Genomic DNA, 18665 nt, shown 5'->3' on the forward strand with positions numbered 1-18665 from the left:
CGTCAATAAACAGATACATTTTTGTATATTCATTATTTGCGCTTTACTGCTTCACTGTCTTCTGTTACGATATTGTCATATTTTTCGAGGATATATCTCTTGGTATCAAACACACAATGGAGTTTCGATTGATTATGAAATTTACCAGCTTTCTCTCCCAGTAACAGAATCTATGTATCACAGTATATGGGTGGTAAATCGATGTGTGGACTATAACTTATATTATATTTTTTCTAACATAACTATGGAATGGTAGCACATCCATCTGTGCAGTTCACCCAGAATTATATATGTATAGACACATAGATATATCTATATGCTAGAAGATATTCCATATCACAAAATGACAGTTAGCAGAATAGCTTTGCTTTAACGGCATTTTATAGCTTTTTTGAATCCGTAGCAACCGAAATTACAACCGCTAGTAATGTTACGAAAATTGAAATGAAACCGCAAGGATACTTAACTCTCGATCGCTATAATTATGCACTGATTAGTTTTTTTCTTTAATACATTGCATTTATCATATTTGTTCACTAACAATATATGTTTCGGTATACACGTTAGTCTCTGCTAACTTTTATTTCTAATGATGTGAAAAACGCTCAACTAGTGCCCAAATATGGTAACAAAGAAACGAGTGCTAATGTTCAATTGTTCAAACGACATAAATTTGCATTTTAAATTCTTTAACAACAGTATGTCTGACTGTACGTAGATGGAAATGAAGCGGTCCCGTCTCGCTCCTGTTACAATTATACACTATGAAACAGTGCTTTCCCTTTGTTGCGGTCATGCTCATATATTACTCAGCCCTACATTACATGTATATTACATTACTCGTATGTACAGCGTGTCGACATGGTCCACATTTCGCTATTGTAAAATAAATAATACCATCTAATTTGTTCAGTAAAATACTCGTACACGAATAATTCTACCTATTGTGTTCAAAGTTCTTTATTAGCTAGAGCCACTTACCCGTTGTGTAGATATTTATATTCTGACTGATATCATGAGGATATTAGCTTCCGCTAGGCTAGAAGTCACGTGATGTAAACAAACCATGTTGTGAAGATTGCACAATCAGCTGTAAACGGGTTTTTCCTTGTCCAAGCATATATGTATGTACATGTATATATGTAATATTGCTACATGTAACAGGACTTATTCGGGATACAGGTATGTACAAGGTCTTCTACTCCTACATCTTTATGTTCGGCGTATCAAATGGCTGTGTATCTATAGAATATGTTGATATAATGGTACCACATACGTTATTGAAGTACGAGAGAAGGCGTTCAATTAAGGGGCCTTAATTTACATTTTAAATGAAGATAAACGAGTCATTATAACGGACCATCTTGTTTGTATCACACATTATTTACTACCTAGTCTGTACTCTTTCTTCAACCAATGGTTCAAATCTAAAGGGCCTATAATGCTGGAATGTTATTTTATAGGGCTCACACAACAAAATATTGTACTATAGGTTATTACTAGTGACCCCATCCACTCATTCGCTCATTTTAAGTTCAAATGATATGAAATTTATATCAAGTTAAAGTTTGAAGTTTTTGCTAGCTGATAAATGATCTTATTGTATATGTTTGATTGTAAATAAGTGCGCACGGGTATTCTAACTACAGTAAACCTGTAACACATCCATCCATCCATCCATCCATACATACTACATACATGTACATGTACATGAAAACTAAAATGACGTATTAAATATAGTTAATAGATATATCAATTAAATATGGAAATTTTTATAAATATCTTTACCCCAGTTAATACATTTTCATTGCAGCTAAGAAAAACAATGCACATTTTGTTTTTATGGATTTTTAGGTTTTTTTTTTCGAAATTGCAATGGCCTGAATAGAATAATTAATAAGATTTGCACAATACACAGTACCCATGACAGCAATAGAAGTAGATGCTGTGTTTGTTACAGAACATCTCACTGATATTTTCTCAGTAAGTAGGATTTTCCTTCTAAACTACAAAATATTATTTTATATAAAATATTTGTAAAACTATTCTTGATATAACGTTTTTTTTTTTTACCTCTAGTTGATCATAGAAATCATGTTGGTAAATCGAATCTGAAGCTATCGAAAGGTTTAAACGTGAGAATGTATCTAAGTTCTAAAAAAAAAAATATTAGGAAAAATACACTTTGAGCACAGCTACTTGCTACTTGCACATTGGATACTGCTACTTCAACTTTGAATACTACCTCTTCCACTCTGAATACTACCTCTTCCACTCTGAATACTACCTCTTCCACTCTGAATACTACCTCTTCCACTCTGAATACTACCTCTTCCACTCTGAATACTACCTCTTCCACTCTGAATACTACCTCTTCCACTCTGAATACTACCTCTTCCACTCTGAATACTACCTCTTCCACTCTGAATACTACCTCTTCCACTCTGAATACTACCTCTTCCACTCTGAATACTACCTCTTCCACTCTGAATACTACCTCTTCCACTCTGAATACTACTACTTCATAGAGGGAATTGTCAAACAAATACACGAATATAACTACGTTTTTTAATAAAAATGTAACGTATATTAATTAATTTCGATAATTTGTTACATATCAATTCTTTATTCGCTAGTAAACTACTGGTACAATATAAAACACCATTTGAATCTCAGGAGTGGTGATTGTTGGGATCAAGTTGTTCTTATAATCCTTATAGATGGACCGTTAAACAGTTTAACGAGTACAAACTTTAGTGATATAAAAGGTAATTTTGAACCAGTCTATATTCCATTGCCTTTAACAGTTAGCATTGTATGTTTTAAATCAGAGACCTATTGACAATGATTCACGACATATTTCTGATCATTTTCAGGTTTTGTTCCTGATCCATAGCGACAAACAAAATGGTACTAAAGAAAAGTAGATATGACTACAACAGAGGAAGCACATTTTGCCGTCTGTGCCGAAATAAAAATGCTAAAGAAACCGGAAAGATATACAAATTTATGTCTGGTAATGGACACGATGAAGACAAACAAATAAAAGTCATTGAAACTCTAGAACAGTATTTACAAGATGGTGGAATGCAGAACAACAGAAATTTTTACATTGCAAGCGAGACATATTCTCTCAACAAGAGGAAAAGATGGACGTTGCCCACAAGAATTATTGAAGCAATCGACAGTGAAGAGTTAGAAGACTTAGATTTCAGGCTGGTGATGCACGAACGATCTGGCGTTCCGTTTCGACATGGATGGATAGATCCCGACTCTGAAATCAAGGCCAGTACATTGTCGTACCATGATAGCAAATATACATTACATCATATGTATCCTAACTCTAAAAGTAGGGTGTCATCTCTGACCGACCTCAAATTAAATTGTCATCTGAAACACGGCGCACCAAAGTCAGATCCTACTTCAGCCAGGGGCTCGTCCAGGCGATCCCGAAAGTGTCATACCAGAGGGATACAGAGGAAAATACCACCTCCTGATCCTGATCACAATTACTATTGGAGGCGAAATGCATACTTCTTCAGGGAGTAAGTATCGGAGTATCAGAGAACGGGCCTCAGCTATGTGGATATGATTTTCACGAAGACTGAAATAATGTCATTAACGTGCATAATCATGATTAGATTGTAATGATGTCAGACACGGTGATTATATCTATATGTCTAGTGGTTCCGCTGTTAACAATCTACTTCGCATTTGATTTAAATTTGTACGACGCATGTCTTCCACGTGGCAGAAGACGCTCATCCTCCCTGAACACCAAGTCTTATCCCCCTTTACTTGGTCAAGAGTCTCCACACAAATCTGAATTTTTGTTCCTAATTTGCCCTTATAATTACGGTTTTGTTACTATGTCGGTTTTCTATGTTGGTTTTGTACTGATAACATAATATTCATTAGTCAAACACCCGTGTCTTGATCATTAGAAAAAGCAATGTAAAGCCGACAAGTTCATTAGTTTACTTCCTATGTGAGTCACTCTGAACGTTTGAACCAGCTATAATTACTGTCCCATATATAGGAACGATTCAAGTTATCAATAATCAAGACTATAATACATCTTTAGCGATAACTTGATGCAATACATATCTTCTAATTTGTAACGAGAACATATTATTGAAAATACAACCTATGTTTCAGTGTCATGGAGGCCACCTTCCACCACGTCAAAGTTCCCGAGGTCCGCTATGAGATTCACTATCCTGATGTCTTCAATAGATACTGTAAATGTCCGAAATACAGAGGTATCTACCAAAACATTAGTACTGATGTCCAAAATACAGGGGTATCTACCAAAACATTAGTACTGATGTCCGAAATACAGGGTTATCTACCAAAACATTAGTACTGATGTCCGAAATACAGGGTTATCTACCAAAACATTAGTACTGATGTCCGAAATATAGAGGTATCTACCAAAACATTAGTACTGATGTCCGAAATACAGGGTTATCTACCTAAACATTAGTACTGATGTCCGAAATACCGGGTTATCTACCAAAACATTAGTACTGATGTCCGAAATACAGGGTTATCTACCTAAACATTAGTACTGATGTCCAAAATACAGGGTTATCTACCTAAACATTAGTACTGATGTCCGAAATACAGGGTTATCTACCAAAACATTATAACTGATGTCCAAAATACAGAGGTATCTACCAAAACATTAGTACTGATGTCCGAAATACAGGGTTATCTACCTAAACATTAGTACTGATGTCCGCAATACAGAAGTATCTACCTAAACATTAGTACTGATGTCCAAAATACAGAGGTATCTACCAAAACATTAGTACTGATGTCCAAAATACAGGGTTATCTACCTAAACATTAGTACTGATGTCCAAAATACAGAGTTATCTACCAAAACATTAGTACTGATGTCCGAAATACAGAGGTATCTACCAAAACATTAGTACTGATGTCCGAAATACAGGGTTATCTACCTAAACATTAGTACTGATGTCCAAAATACAGGGTTATCTACCAAAACATTAGTACTGATGTCCAAAATACAGGGTTATCTACCAAAACATTAGTACTGATGTCCAAAATACAGGGTATCTACCAAAACATTAGTGCTGATGTCCAAAATACAGGGTTATCTACCAAAACATTAGTACTGATGTCCAAAATACAGGGTTATCTACCAAAACATTAGTACTGATGTCCAAAATACAGGGTTATCTACCAAAACATTAGTACTGATGTCCAAAATACAGGGTATCTACCAAAACATTAGTGCTAATGTCCAAAATACAGGGTTATCTACCAAAACATTAGTACTGATGTCCAAAATACAGGGTTATCTACCAAAACATTAGTACTGATGTCCGAAATACAGGGTTATCTACCAAAACATTAGTACTGATGTCCAAAATACAGGGTTATCTACCAAAACATTAGTACTGATGTCCTAAATACAGGGTTATCTACCAAAACATTAGTACTGATGTCCGAAATACAGGGTTATCTACCAAAACATTAGTACTGATGTCCAAAATACAGAGGTATCTACCAAAACATTAGTACTGATGTCCTAAATACAGAGGTATCTACCAAAACATTAGTACTGATGTCCGAAATACAGGGTTATCTACCAAAACATTAGTACTGATGTCCGAAATACAGAGGTATCTACCAAAACATTAGTACTGATGTCCGAAATACAGAGGTATCTACCAAAACATTAGTACTGATGTCCGAAATACAGGGTTATCTACCTAAACATTAGTACTGATGTCCAAAATACAGGGTTATCTACCAAAACATTAGTACTGATGTCCAAAATACAGGGTTATCTACCAAAACATTAGTACTGATGTCCAAAATACAGAAGTATCTACCTAAACATTAGTACTGATGTCCAAAATACAGAGGTATCTACCAAAACATTAGTACTGATGTCCGCAATACAGAGGTATCTACCAAAACATTAGTACTGATGTCCGAAATACAGAGGTATCTACCAAAACATTAGTACTGATGTCCGAAATACAGGGTTATCTACCAAAACATTAGTACTGATGTCCGCAATACAGAGGTATCTACCAAAACATTAGTACTGATGTCCGCAATACAGAGGTATCTACCAAAACATTAGTACTGATGTCCGCAATACAGAGGTATCTACCAAAACATTAGTACTGATGTCCGAAATACAGGGTTATCTACCAAAACATTAGTACTGATGTCCGCAATACAGAGGTATCTACCAAAACATTAGTACTGATGTCCGAAATACAGGGTTATCTACCAAAACATTAGTACTGATGTCCGCAATACAGAGGTATCTACCAAAACATTAGTACTGATGTCCGAAATACAGGGTTATCTACCAAAACATTAGTACTGATGTCCGCAATACAGAGGTATCTACCAAAACATTAGTACTGATGTCCGAAATACAGGGTTATCTACCAAAACATTAGTACTGATGTCCGAAATACAGAGGTATCTACCAAAACATTAGAACTGATGTCCAAAATACAGGGTTATCTACCAAAACATTAGTACTGATGTCCAAAATACAGGGTTATCTACCAAAACATTAGTACTGATGTCCGAAATACAGGGTTATCTACCAAAACATTAGTACTGATGTCCAAAATACAGAGGTATCTACCAAAACATTAGTACTGATGTCCAAAATACAGGGTTATCTACCAAACATTAGTACTGATGTCCAAAATACAGGGTTATCTACCAAAACATTAGTACTGATGTCCAAAATACAGAGGTATCTACCAAAACATTAGTACTGATGTCCAAAATACAGGGTTATCTACCAAAACATTAGTACTAATGTCCAAAATACAGGGTTATCTACCAAAACATTAGTACTGATGTCCGAAATACAGGGTTATCTACCAAAACATTAGTACTGATGTCCGAAATACAGGGTTATCTACCAAAACATTAGTACTGATGTCCGAAATACAGGGTTATCTACCAAAACATTAGTACTGATGTCCAAAATACAGGGTTATCTACCAAAACATTAGTACTGATGTCCAAAATACAGGGTTATCTACCAAAACATTAGTACTGATGTCCAAAATACAGGGTTATCTACCAAACATTAGTACTGATGTCCAAAATACAGGGTTATCTACCAAAACATTAGTACTGAAGTCCAAAATACAGGGTTATCTACCAAAACATTAGTACTGATGTCCGAAATACAGAGTTATCTACCAAAACATTAGTACTGATGTCCGAAATACAGAGGTATCTACCAAAACATTAGTACTGATGTCCGAAATACAGGGTTATCTACCTAAACATTAGTACTGATGTCCAAAATACAGGGTTATCTACCAAACATTAGTACTGATGTCCAAAATACAGGGTTATCTACCAAAACATTAGTACTGATGTCCAAAATACAGAGTTATCTACCAAAACATTAGTACTGATGTCCAAAATACAGAGTTATCTACCAAAACATTAGTACTGATGTCCAAAATACAGGGTTATCTACCAAAACATTAGTACTGATGTCCAAAATACAGGGTTATCTACCAAAACATTAGTACTGATGTCCGAAATACAGAGGTATCTACCAAAACATTAGTACTGATGTCCGAAATACAGGGTTATCTACCTAAACATTAGTACTGATGTCCAAAATACAGGGTTATCTACCAAAACATTAGTACTGATGTCCAAAATACAGGGTTATCTACCAAAACATTAGTACTGATGTCCGAAATACAGGGTTATCTACCAAAACATTAGTACTGATGTCCAAAATACAGGGTTATCTACCAAAACATTAGTACTGATGTCCAAAATACAGGGTTATCTACCAAAATATTAGTACTGATGTCCGAAATACAGGGTTATCTACCAAAACATTAGTACTGATGTCCGAAATACAGGGCTATCTACCTAAAACATTAGTACTGATGTCCGAAATACAGGGTTATCTACCAAAACATTAGTACTGATGTCCAAAATACAGGGTTATCTACCAAAACATTAGTACTGATGTCCAAAATTCAGGGTTATCTGCCAAAAAAATAGTACTGATGTCCGAAATACAGGGTTATCTACCAAAACATTAGTACTGATGTCCAAAATACAGGGTTATCTACCAAAACATTAGTACTGATGTCCAAAATACAGGGTTATCTACCAAAACATTAGTACTGATGTCCGAAATACAGGGTTATCTACCAAAACATTAGTACTGATGTCCGAAATACAGGGTTATCTACCAAAACATTAGTACTGATGTCCGAAATATAGAGGTATGTACTAAAACATTAGTACTGATGTCCAAAATACAGGGTTATCTACCAAAACATTAGTACTGATGTCCGAAATACAGAGGTATCTACCAAAACATTAGTACTGATGTCCGAAATACAGGGTTATCTACCAAAACATTAGTACTGATGTCCGAAATACAGGGTTATCTACCAAAACATTAGTACTGATGTCCGAAATACAGGGTTATCTACCAAAACATTAGTACTGATGTCCAAAATACAGGGTTATCTACCAAAACATTAGTACTGATGTCCGAAATACAGGGTTATCTACCAAAACATTAGTACTGATGTCCAAAATACAGGGTTATCTACCAAAACATTAGTACTGATGTCCGAAATACAGGGTTATCTACCAAAACATTAGTACTCATGTCCGAAATACAGGGTTATCTACCAAAACATTAGTACTGATGTCCAAAATACAGGGTTATCTACCAAAACATTAGTACTGATGTCCAAAATACAGGGTATCTACCAAAACATTAGTACTGATGTCCAAAATACAGGGTTATCTACCAAAACATTAGTACTAATGTCCAAAATACAGGGTTATCTACCAAAACATTAGTACTGATGTCCAAAATACAGGGTTATCTACCAAAACATTAGTACTGATGTCCAAAATACAGGGTTATCTGCCAAAACATTAGTACTGGTGTCCAAAATACAGGGTTATCTACCAAAACATTAGTACTGATGTCCAAAATACAGGGTTATCTACCAAAACATTAGTACTGATGTCCAAAATACAGGGTTATCTACCAAAACATTAGTACTGATGTCCAAAATACAGGGTTATCTACCAAAACATTAGTACTGATGTCCGAAATACAGGGTTATCTACTAAAACATTAGTACTGATGTCCAAAATACAGGGTTATCTACCAAAACATTAGTACTGATGTCCAAAATACAGGGTTATCTACCAAAACATTAGTGCTAATGTCCAAAATACAGGGTTATCTACCAAAACATTAGTACTGATGTCCAAAATACAGGGTTATCTACCAAAACATTAGTACTGATGTCCAAAATACAGGGTATCTACCAAAACATTAGTACTGATGTCCAAAATACAGGGTTATCTACCAAAACATTAGTACTGATGTCCAAAATACAGGGTTATCTACCAAAACATTAGTACTGATGTCCGAAATACAGGGTTATCTACAAAAGCATTAGTACTGATGTCCAAAATACAGGGTTATCTACCAAAACATTAGTACTGATGTCCAAAATACAGGGTTATCTGCCAAAACATTAGTACTGGTGTCCAAAATACAGGGTTATCTACCAAAACATTAGTACTGATGTCCAAAATACAGGGTTATCTACCAAAACATTAGTACTAATGTCCAAAATACAGGGTTATCTACCAAAACTACTCACTACAGAAGTCTTAAACTATATCGTGTCATTTCACACACCTAACATAGGTACTTTTTATATAATGTATATATGACATAGATAAATAATCGACATGTATTTGTCATTTTAGGCCACAGTCGGTACTTTCCTGGGAATACAAAGAAAGAAATAAAACGATGGAAAACGAAGAATGGTCGATCAAAGCCACGGGCTCAGAAAAATTTCCGAGGGATCGACAGCATTGAGAAACGTATGTATGCCTCTTGTTATACCACTGAATTAGAGCTGGACGTCGACATCAGTGATACGGATACAAAGAACGACAATATGATCAAAACCGAGAAAGACGTCGATGTTCAACGACGATCAGTCACTTTTGGTGATTTTTTCGTTACCATGAATGAGTCTTCTAAATATAAGCAGAATTTTAAATCCAGTAGCAACAAAAGGAAAACAAATGCATGCCTTCAAACAAAACATAACGCTTTAACAGAAACTCATATAGGGCAAAACAATAGGAAGAGCAATGTCATTTATATTGATACTCCAGTAAACGTTCAAAAAGAGTGCAGTCATCAGCAACATTCTGTGCCATCAATGGATGACGTGGGTGATGACGTCACTAGCAGTGTATTCGGTGAGCATGCCATGGCAGAGCTATCCTGGAGTGACTTTGACTTCGAAAGTCAATACTGTCAGTGTACCATTGATAAGGAAAGCGTTCAAGACATGATAGTTTCTTCCAGTGACTATGACGTTCAAGTTAGCAACTGTGTTCCTCAGCAAGTCTGTATAACTATCAAAGGGGAAACACACTGTGCTCTTGTGATACTATGGCAAAGGTCTGGATGGTCACCATCTTCTGATCAGGCGAAATACTGGTATTGTATCTTTAAAATCATTATTATCTACAGTTCACCAAGTGCTATTTTGTAATGTTATATACGCGAATGTGTTTCAAACCATCTCACGACCATCAAAATTTCAAATCACTCAGAAGCTGTTACATGTTTTGTTTCGAAACTGATATACCTGAATTCGTACCTGATTTTTTCTCTGTAAAAGTGAATATTGATAAATATGTGTGTATTTCGCCCTCAGGAAACGAAGAGTTCGGCCAATAAATAATTGAATATACCCATAATAAAGCGATTCACGATCCTATACCGTCAACTTGGCTGTTTTTATACATATTTTACGGGATTAAAACATTGCTCACTGTCCTGCTGCTTGTAAACATGATCATGCTCGATTTCTTACGAAGAAAGCAGAAAAAGTCAGTTGGTTCGTCACGTAACGAGGTAATTTACTTCGGAGAAAAGAAAAAAAAGTGTTTTCCCCCGAAGATATAACGGAAAGGCCCGAGTGGTTTTCCGATTGGGTACGATCGTTTATGTATGAATTAGATCAAGACCATTCTGCTTATAATTCTCAAATTTTAGATATCAACCAAAAAACTGTTGTAGTCACTCTCAATTTTAGGAATAAATATAATACAAACCAAACTCTAGGAAAACATTGTTTATTTCTTTTTCTCCTAGTAATTCTTAACACCATAGTCGCTTTAACCAATCATTAGTGTTTCAGGAAAATTTTGATCGGGGAAAAATATCTATGATAAATCATAGAATATCACTCAGTAACTTATCATTTACTATTGAAATATAAAATCTAATCCCAATACTTATCAATCTAGGGCGAAAGTGCAATTCGAGTGTAATGGGACAGTTACTGAAATGTCAACCGAAGATTTAAAGTCCAAACTTACCGAGGAGAAAGGTACCACACTATCATTGAACCAGATAATAGCAACAGTGGAGAAAGAAGCTGCAAACAGAACTGTGGAATTCCGCAGGTACATAGTGTTTTCATAAAATTGCTAGATCGCCTATAAATACGTTTTTGTGAACGTTGTATGTGTTTTAACAGAAACTCATGTATAAAACAATATGATATGACGTTGTAATTACATGATGGGTGTCACCGATGAAACAATAAAGCTTATCCTTCCGGAGCGCCTGGTTGTATCATCTTTGTGCTTTCAAGTATACCCATGTATATCTGTATGTTGGTTTCGGTTCGTCAATTTCGAGTTAGACTTACTATTATGTCGGTACACTTCTGTAAAAGATGCATAACATTGTATTTATCTTTCAGACATGGAGGTGGAGATAGTGCCCTACCTAACGGCCATTTGACCACAACCATTGCCCACCCTTCTTATGATGTTAAGACTGTACACGAAGCATATCAAACTCTACTTACAGAAAAGGTCAGTGCCCATGTATTAAATGTACGATTTGATTGATTGCAGTTTTGCAATAGCATTTTGTGGAACTTTGGCTTCACATATTTTTAACAAATGGCTTTTCTCAAGAATTAACTTGATCATTCATCCTAAAGCAATGCTTCGTTTCAAGACATTTCTGTGCTTATGAAACAGTTTGTCCATTATTGATTCATATGATTATATAAACCTACTACTTTTCATCTTCGTATAATCATTAAATTGTTGTCATCCTGTTCGTATTCTTTAAAGGAGGACATCTTACAATCATTTGAACTAGTCAATATGGTACCAATTTCATCAGAAAGTGGGGTTTGTGAAACCTGTCTATCAGGATCTGACGATCCTCGGGCTGATGGCTGTACCATACTCCCCTGTCAGCACTACTTTTGCATCTACTGTTGGCGGAGTCATATCACTATAAAGATAAAAGAGGGGACAGTCGATATACCTTGTCAGGTAATGTGACTTGGTAATACACGATATTTTGAAGAAAGTCAGCATCTTCGCATTTAACAAAAAAAAAAACCCAATCCTTTTTATTTAATATTCAATGAATATTTAATTTCGCTACGTTAGTGATAATCAAAATATGCAAATTTTAGCGAAAGAAAGAAGAAATACTCAGCGAATATTGATATATACAAAAATGTAGTTAGTAATTAGACCGTGTTATGCAAAATTTAATTCCCGTAAATTAGTTCCGACTCGGTCCCTCACGAAATATTAGCACACGATATTAAACCGATATACGGTATTCGTTGCCAAATAGTGAAAGATGTGCTGATATTGAATGAAACTAGAACGAAAAATATATATCTACATTATAATATGAAAAGGAAATTAATATATAAATGTACATATGTATCTAAATTATCATATTATAAAAGTTTCTTTTTCTATTCCTGAAAAGGCATTCAAATGTAAAGAATACATCGATGACGTGATGATCCATACTGTTGCGTCATGTGACCTGATAAACAAATGGATGAACAGGAAAAAAGAACGAATGTTGGAGAGTTCCCACCACTGGCATTGGTGTCCGTCAGTGTCATGTGATAGAGTAGTCAGGGTAACAAGTGTCAGTAAGTTCCAGTGTACTACTTACATCGTAATGTTAAGCTGCAGCATTTAATACCATTTAATACGAACCACGTTGGCCAAGTGGTTTAAGGTGTACCGACACATTGTCACTAGCCCTCCACCTCCGAGTTGAGAGTTCGAAACCCGAGTTGGTCAGTTGTCTGGTACTGACCGTAGGTCTTTGTTTTTTTCTTCGCGTTCTCCGGCTTTCCTCCACCTCTAAAACCAGGCACGTCCTTACATGACACTGGCTGTTAATAGGACGTGAAACAAAATAAACCAAACCAAATTTATACCAGTCATAAAGCAAATATCTTGATAGATGCAGTTTATAGGTAGGTTTTTGTATTTCATTTAATTTGAAAATCTATTTTTCATTTTCAATTATGTACGATCTCATCTTATATCGGACATACAATAATAATTATATCATAATTGCAGGCGGTAGATTCACTGACGACAACTTCCCAATCCTTTGTGTCTGTGACAGGACGTGGTGTTTCGCATGTCAGTATGACATACACTGGCCTGCCACATGTGAACAGTATTCTATCTACAGGAAGCAACTTGCTCAAAATGGTACCTACATTATAGTACACAATACTCATTGTATTTGCTAAGTGACTAGACCATACGTCAAATATAGCATGACTTTTGATTTCAGCGTAAAATAATTTTTATGAAGCTAATTATTGTTCTTTTAAGATGACTTAAAAGCTTGTGTATTTGTTTAGTTATTGATCTATTAACGTTAATTTGAATATCCATGGTTCCTTTAATATAATTAAGTCGTTTGTTGAAAGTGACTGTATTATTATATATCATGTTGAAAGTGACTGTATTATTATATATCATGTTGAAAGTAACTGTATTATTATATATCATGTTGAAAGTGACTGTATTATTATATATCTTGTGTTTCGTCAGAAATATGAATGATACCATACTTTTTTGTGTCGTTACTTACTTTATAGGCCACACCGATGGAGGAGGATATCCAGCTGAACCCCCTGTATATTACGTCGACGTCAAAAAATGCCCAAATTGTAATCACCCTATCGAGAAAAATGGCGGCTGTCCTCAGATGATTTGCAGATGTTCCCATAGTTTTTGTTGGGAATGTCTTCGTGATAGGGCCAGCCATGTCGACGGAGTGGAGTGTAAAGACCTTACTACCAGACTTATAGTACGTTTACTCTGTATTATTAGGTATTTTGAACAAGGAAACAGCTGTTACAACAACGTTGGTAATATTCGCAGGGATTTAATTTTGCTTACTCGAGTTTATTATCAAATAAAGCGCGAAAATAGATATACAAAGCGGATATTTATGCACAGAAACGTATAGAAGTGTTCTCTGCAAAACGTTTACAAGCGAAATTTGATAACCAAGAACTAGTTTTAACTGGGACAACCGTGATATATAAGGCCAGCGAAAATTAATAATTATACAGTATGATAAGACAAGTGATGATGCACAAGTGAATAACAACTTTTGACGATAGATACCGTATATCCTCAATAAGGATAACACTCGTCTTACTGCCGATTCGTTCATCTAGAAACTTCTACCACTTAGTTATACAACCTATATCAAGAACTAATGAAGGTATAAATCGTGTCAACGATATTCAGGCAACGCTTATTAATACTCTGCGGCGGTTTTGAAAAGAAATATTTGAAAAGGGGTGAACAGCTCGATACGAGAGGGGCGGGGTCATGAGGCAGTATAGTATTCTAATGGATGAATACACAGGCAAAATTTCCTCAAGCGAAATTCACGTTTATTTTACATATTATTATATTATATTATTATAACATACGTGTAGTTCAAATTTTAATGAATATATATAAATATATTTTTATATTTTCAGACCATGTCTCTGGACGATACAACATCCCTCAAGATGCACACAAGATTATATAAGAAATGTGTTGTACATCGTTACAAATGGAAAAGGACATTTTCAAATCGTGCCATTGAACAACGAGTTAAATTCTTTGAAAATTCAATATCCTACAAGGTACAAATACCTATCTTTGTATTTTTCGCGAAATATTCTCATAGAAGGATTAAATTACAATTTGTAAATAATATATTGCTTCTTTTGTTATCGACAGAAAACAGATTGCGATATTTTCAGTTTCTATAAACCGTTAATTGTCGAGAAATGAGTTAGATAGGCCTAATTTATTTTATCATGATGCCCGTTGGTATACAAGTGTAGTTATATAGCTGACAATGTGTTGAAATGACAAAGTAACAACAGAAAATATTCCGGACCTACCAGAGTTAATGTTCTACCTTATGGCATATTCCTAGAGATTGAATTTAAATATATATATGTTCTGAAACTTTACAATTTTCAGCAGATTTCACAGGACAGCGATCGAGTGTATTTTGTTCTATAAATACAATCATGACCTTCTCATAACACAATTGATATAACGTGTTTAAATAAATTTCTGACTTCAGATGAAGAATTTAAGGACAAATTCGAAGGAAACGATAGGACCATCAGCAATCTTAGATCTCAGATCCAGCTTTGACTTCATCAGAGAGGTACACGTACTATTGGAGAACATTTACGTGATGCTGTCACATACGACACGACGGATCCATCGTTATCGGGGACTTCTGGAACATATCGAGTTTTGTACCTCCAGAATGGAACATGTATGCAACATTTTATCTTCTTAAAACGATATTTACGAAAAAAAAGGAAGGGGAAAAAAAAAAAAAAGAAAATTGGGAAAATATGTTAAAAAGACGTATTTACTATTTATAAACATTTCTTTATTTACTGCTGAAAAGGCATATACGCACATTTTACCGTAAACTTGTCGTTTTACACAGATACTGGACCAGCCTAGTCTATGTAAGGACGACGTCCGGAGGGCATATGGGCTACGTACATCTGTAGGAAGAAGCTTGCGGATACTCCCCCACCTCGCTTCTTTCATCCAGTCTGCAATTCAAAGAGCCAACGCAAGAGGCATCAATCCCCACACCAAAGATGTTTGCTAAGCGTAAACATGCTGCCAAAACTTAAACTTCTGCCTTTTTGCACAGGACAATAATCCTCGAAGCCTCATACTGTAACACAGGGACATTAGTTTAGAGGGAATTGAAGATCAAGTGATTCGGATTTATGATTCCAGATATATACCTGGTTAAATGTTGTAAAAAAAGTATTTGAAAACTATTTTTCGAATTTGGAATTTGCAGTCTTATGAAACATTTAATCGGTCATTTGATAACCCTGTCGGCAAATGACAATAAGATACAAATATATCATGGGTGACTGGTAATCGACCGATGCTCTATTGCAGGCCTCGTGCAATAGAACATCGGTCGATTACCAGTACCGACGGTCAAATATTCTGGACTATTGCACAGACACCTATGATATACTTGTTTTATTACATAATCACTAAAACACACTTAGAATCTCTGTCATCTCGAATTTTCTGTAGGCCTAGAAGTCACCATGACTGTCGACGGCAGTGTTGACATCTGAGTGACTTAGACGGTTGAAAGGGTAAGGCGACATTCCGAAACGTCACAGGTGCTCAATAGTTCGCACGTGACCGTGTTATAGACATTTAAGCCGTGCAATAGTTCAAAATATACTTTATGTTTATAGTTAGGGAAAATCAAACGCATTATGTAATAGCATAAAATAACATACAACTTGTCATCAGGAGGAGACATTCGTATGTGTATGCCAAAAGAGTTCTTATCATTCATAATAGCTTACGTTTTCTCGTTATTTCTCAAAAGCATTTTTTTTATTTGTACTTATAATGGGGTTTTTACTTTCACGTGTAAAGTCGTTATTTTTGGTAATTCATGACAAGCGTGTCATGCGACAAATATAAAATGCGCGAATGTTGTAAGTAGTATTTTGACTTCTTTTCTTACTGTAAGAAATACAATTTATGATGCTGAATCATGCTTAACGCATCTAACATACATGTATGTATATTGTTTTGCTGATTATTCATAACTATGGGATTTAACAAATCTTCATCAATGATTCAACACAACAAATCCCATATATGAAAGCCGTGTTAGTGAGGTGACAGGATTGGGGTACTAGTTATGCCCATCAGATGTTACAGACAGTAAACCTAGACAAATTAAATAATAAGATATGAATAAGAAATATTTCCTTCCCCCCAACAAAAGAGATGTAAAATAAAGAATTAATGGTAGCGTATAACTGCGAGCATTATATTAACTCGAGCAAGTCAGCAAAAGTTCCCCAGATCCCTATTGTAGTAAGAAATGAGTGTCTAATCTTCTAAATACGAAATGCATAGTCATATTACAATTCATTTTATCGTTTAAGTTAACGAAGAAATAAAATTGTCTATCTCAACCCATGGTAGATCGGTCATTGAAATCATAAGCTTAACAAATCAAAAACCTCAACACGTATTCATTGCGTCGTTATCCGATGAATCCGATTGAGTGTGTGTGGGGTTCACCATACGTATCAAACTTATATCTTTAATGTTATTAAATATAAGCTATATACGTAATGCATTGATAACTTAACAGACTCCTGATATATATATATATATATATTGCCTAATTACATTGTTCACATAACAATGTTAAGCTGTAGATACTGGTTGAGCACATGGTACTTATTTCTTCTTTATTCTTTTGAGACTGGCTTGTTTTCAAGGAGATTTTCTCCCCCCCCCCCCCCCCCCCCGTCTTTCCACACTCTACAAGCTTAATCTCTCACTGGAATATCAAACAGGCAATATAAAAAGTAATTGTAATGGAGAAGACTGGTCTATATGAAAACATAGCCGCTGATCTGTAACACAGGTTATCGTGAGTGAACATCACGTTTCACCCCAAAAGCTCCTATTTCCACTCCACACACACACCGCTAAGCTGAGAAAGGTACCCAGTGAGTCTCTTATGTCGGAATATCGCAGAAAAAAACCATATATGTGACATCGTGATAAATAATAATTTAGTGTAAAGCGAGGGTCTATACTGACGGAATAAAGCAACTAGATAGGACTAAATGGGTGTTCTGGGGTAAATGAATATCTCATTTATCCATATATGTAAAGTAGGTGTTGTGTCACGACCGATTTTATTGTATTTGCACCAAAATCTTAGCGAGACTAAACGGTGTCGGAGCATTCATAGTAGTGCGCCCTGGCCCTACACCAGATATGGTGTCAGGGCCAGAGGAAACTCGGGCTAGTTACCTACATGTGCACACGCTGCAGTTAAATATATATCTACGAACGGCTCATTTATGACACGCAACAAATAAGTGTGTTAACATAAACAACTGAAACATTTACGCTTGGAATGGACAACTACCAAAGTAATTAAACATTGCATTATAAACAACCTTTGACATGTACTTCAACCAATGCAGTTTACCTGATGACATAAAAAAAAAAAAAACAATTACAAACAAAAATGAAATATGCAGTATATGAGAGTGACCGTTACAAATACAATCAACACGGACAACAATCATTCCTGTTCCGTCATCAAGATGGTCAATCAATTCGATATACCTAACCATAAATGGAAATGCCTGCAGGTTATCGACACAGGCTTCTCATTAAATACGATGAAGCAA

General features: G+C 35.4%; 1 protein-coding gene across 1 annotated transcript; it reads left to right on the plus strand.

Annotated features, from left to right (window-relative positions):
- Window positions 1-115: 115 nt before the first annotated feature.
- On the plus strand, window positions 116-18665 carry LOC117331858. The gene is made up of 13 exons (XM_033890812.1): window positions 116-1182; window positions 2877-3545; window positions 4159-4262; window positions 9799-10549; window positions 11365-11523; window positions 11826-11940; window positions 12208-12414; window positions 12869-13040; window positions 13480-13617; window positions 14013-14224; window positions 14913-15062; window positions 15515-15715; window positions 15896-18665. The coding sequence occupies exons 2-13, from the start codon at window positions 2908-2910 to the stop codon at window positions 16064-16066; spliced, it is 3018 nt and encodes a 1005-aa protein (XP_033746703.1). The 5' UTR covers window positions 116-1182; window positions 2877-2907; the 3' UTR covers window positions 16067-18665.

This window comes from Pecten maximus, chromosome 7, assembly GCF_902652985.1.
Source record: "Pecten maximus chromosome 7, xPecMax1.1, whole genome shotgun sequence".
In the NCBI taxonomy this organism is placed as follows: domain Eukaryota; kingdom Metazoa; phylum Mollusca; class Bivalvia; order Pectinida; family Pectinidae; genus Pecten; species Pecten maximus.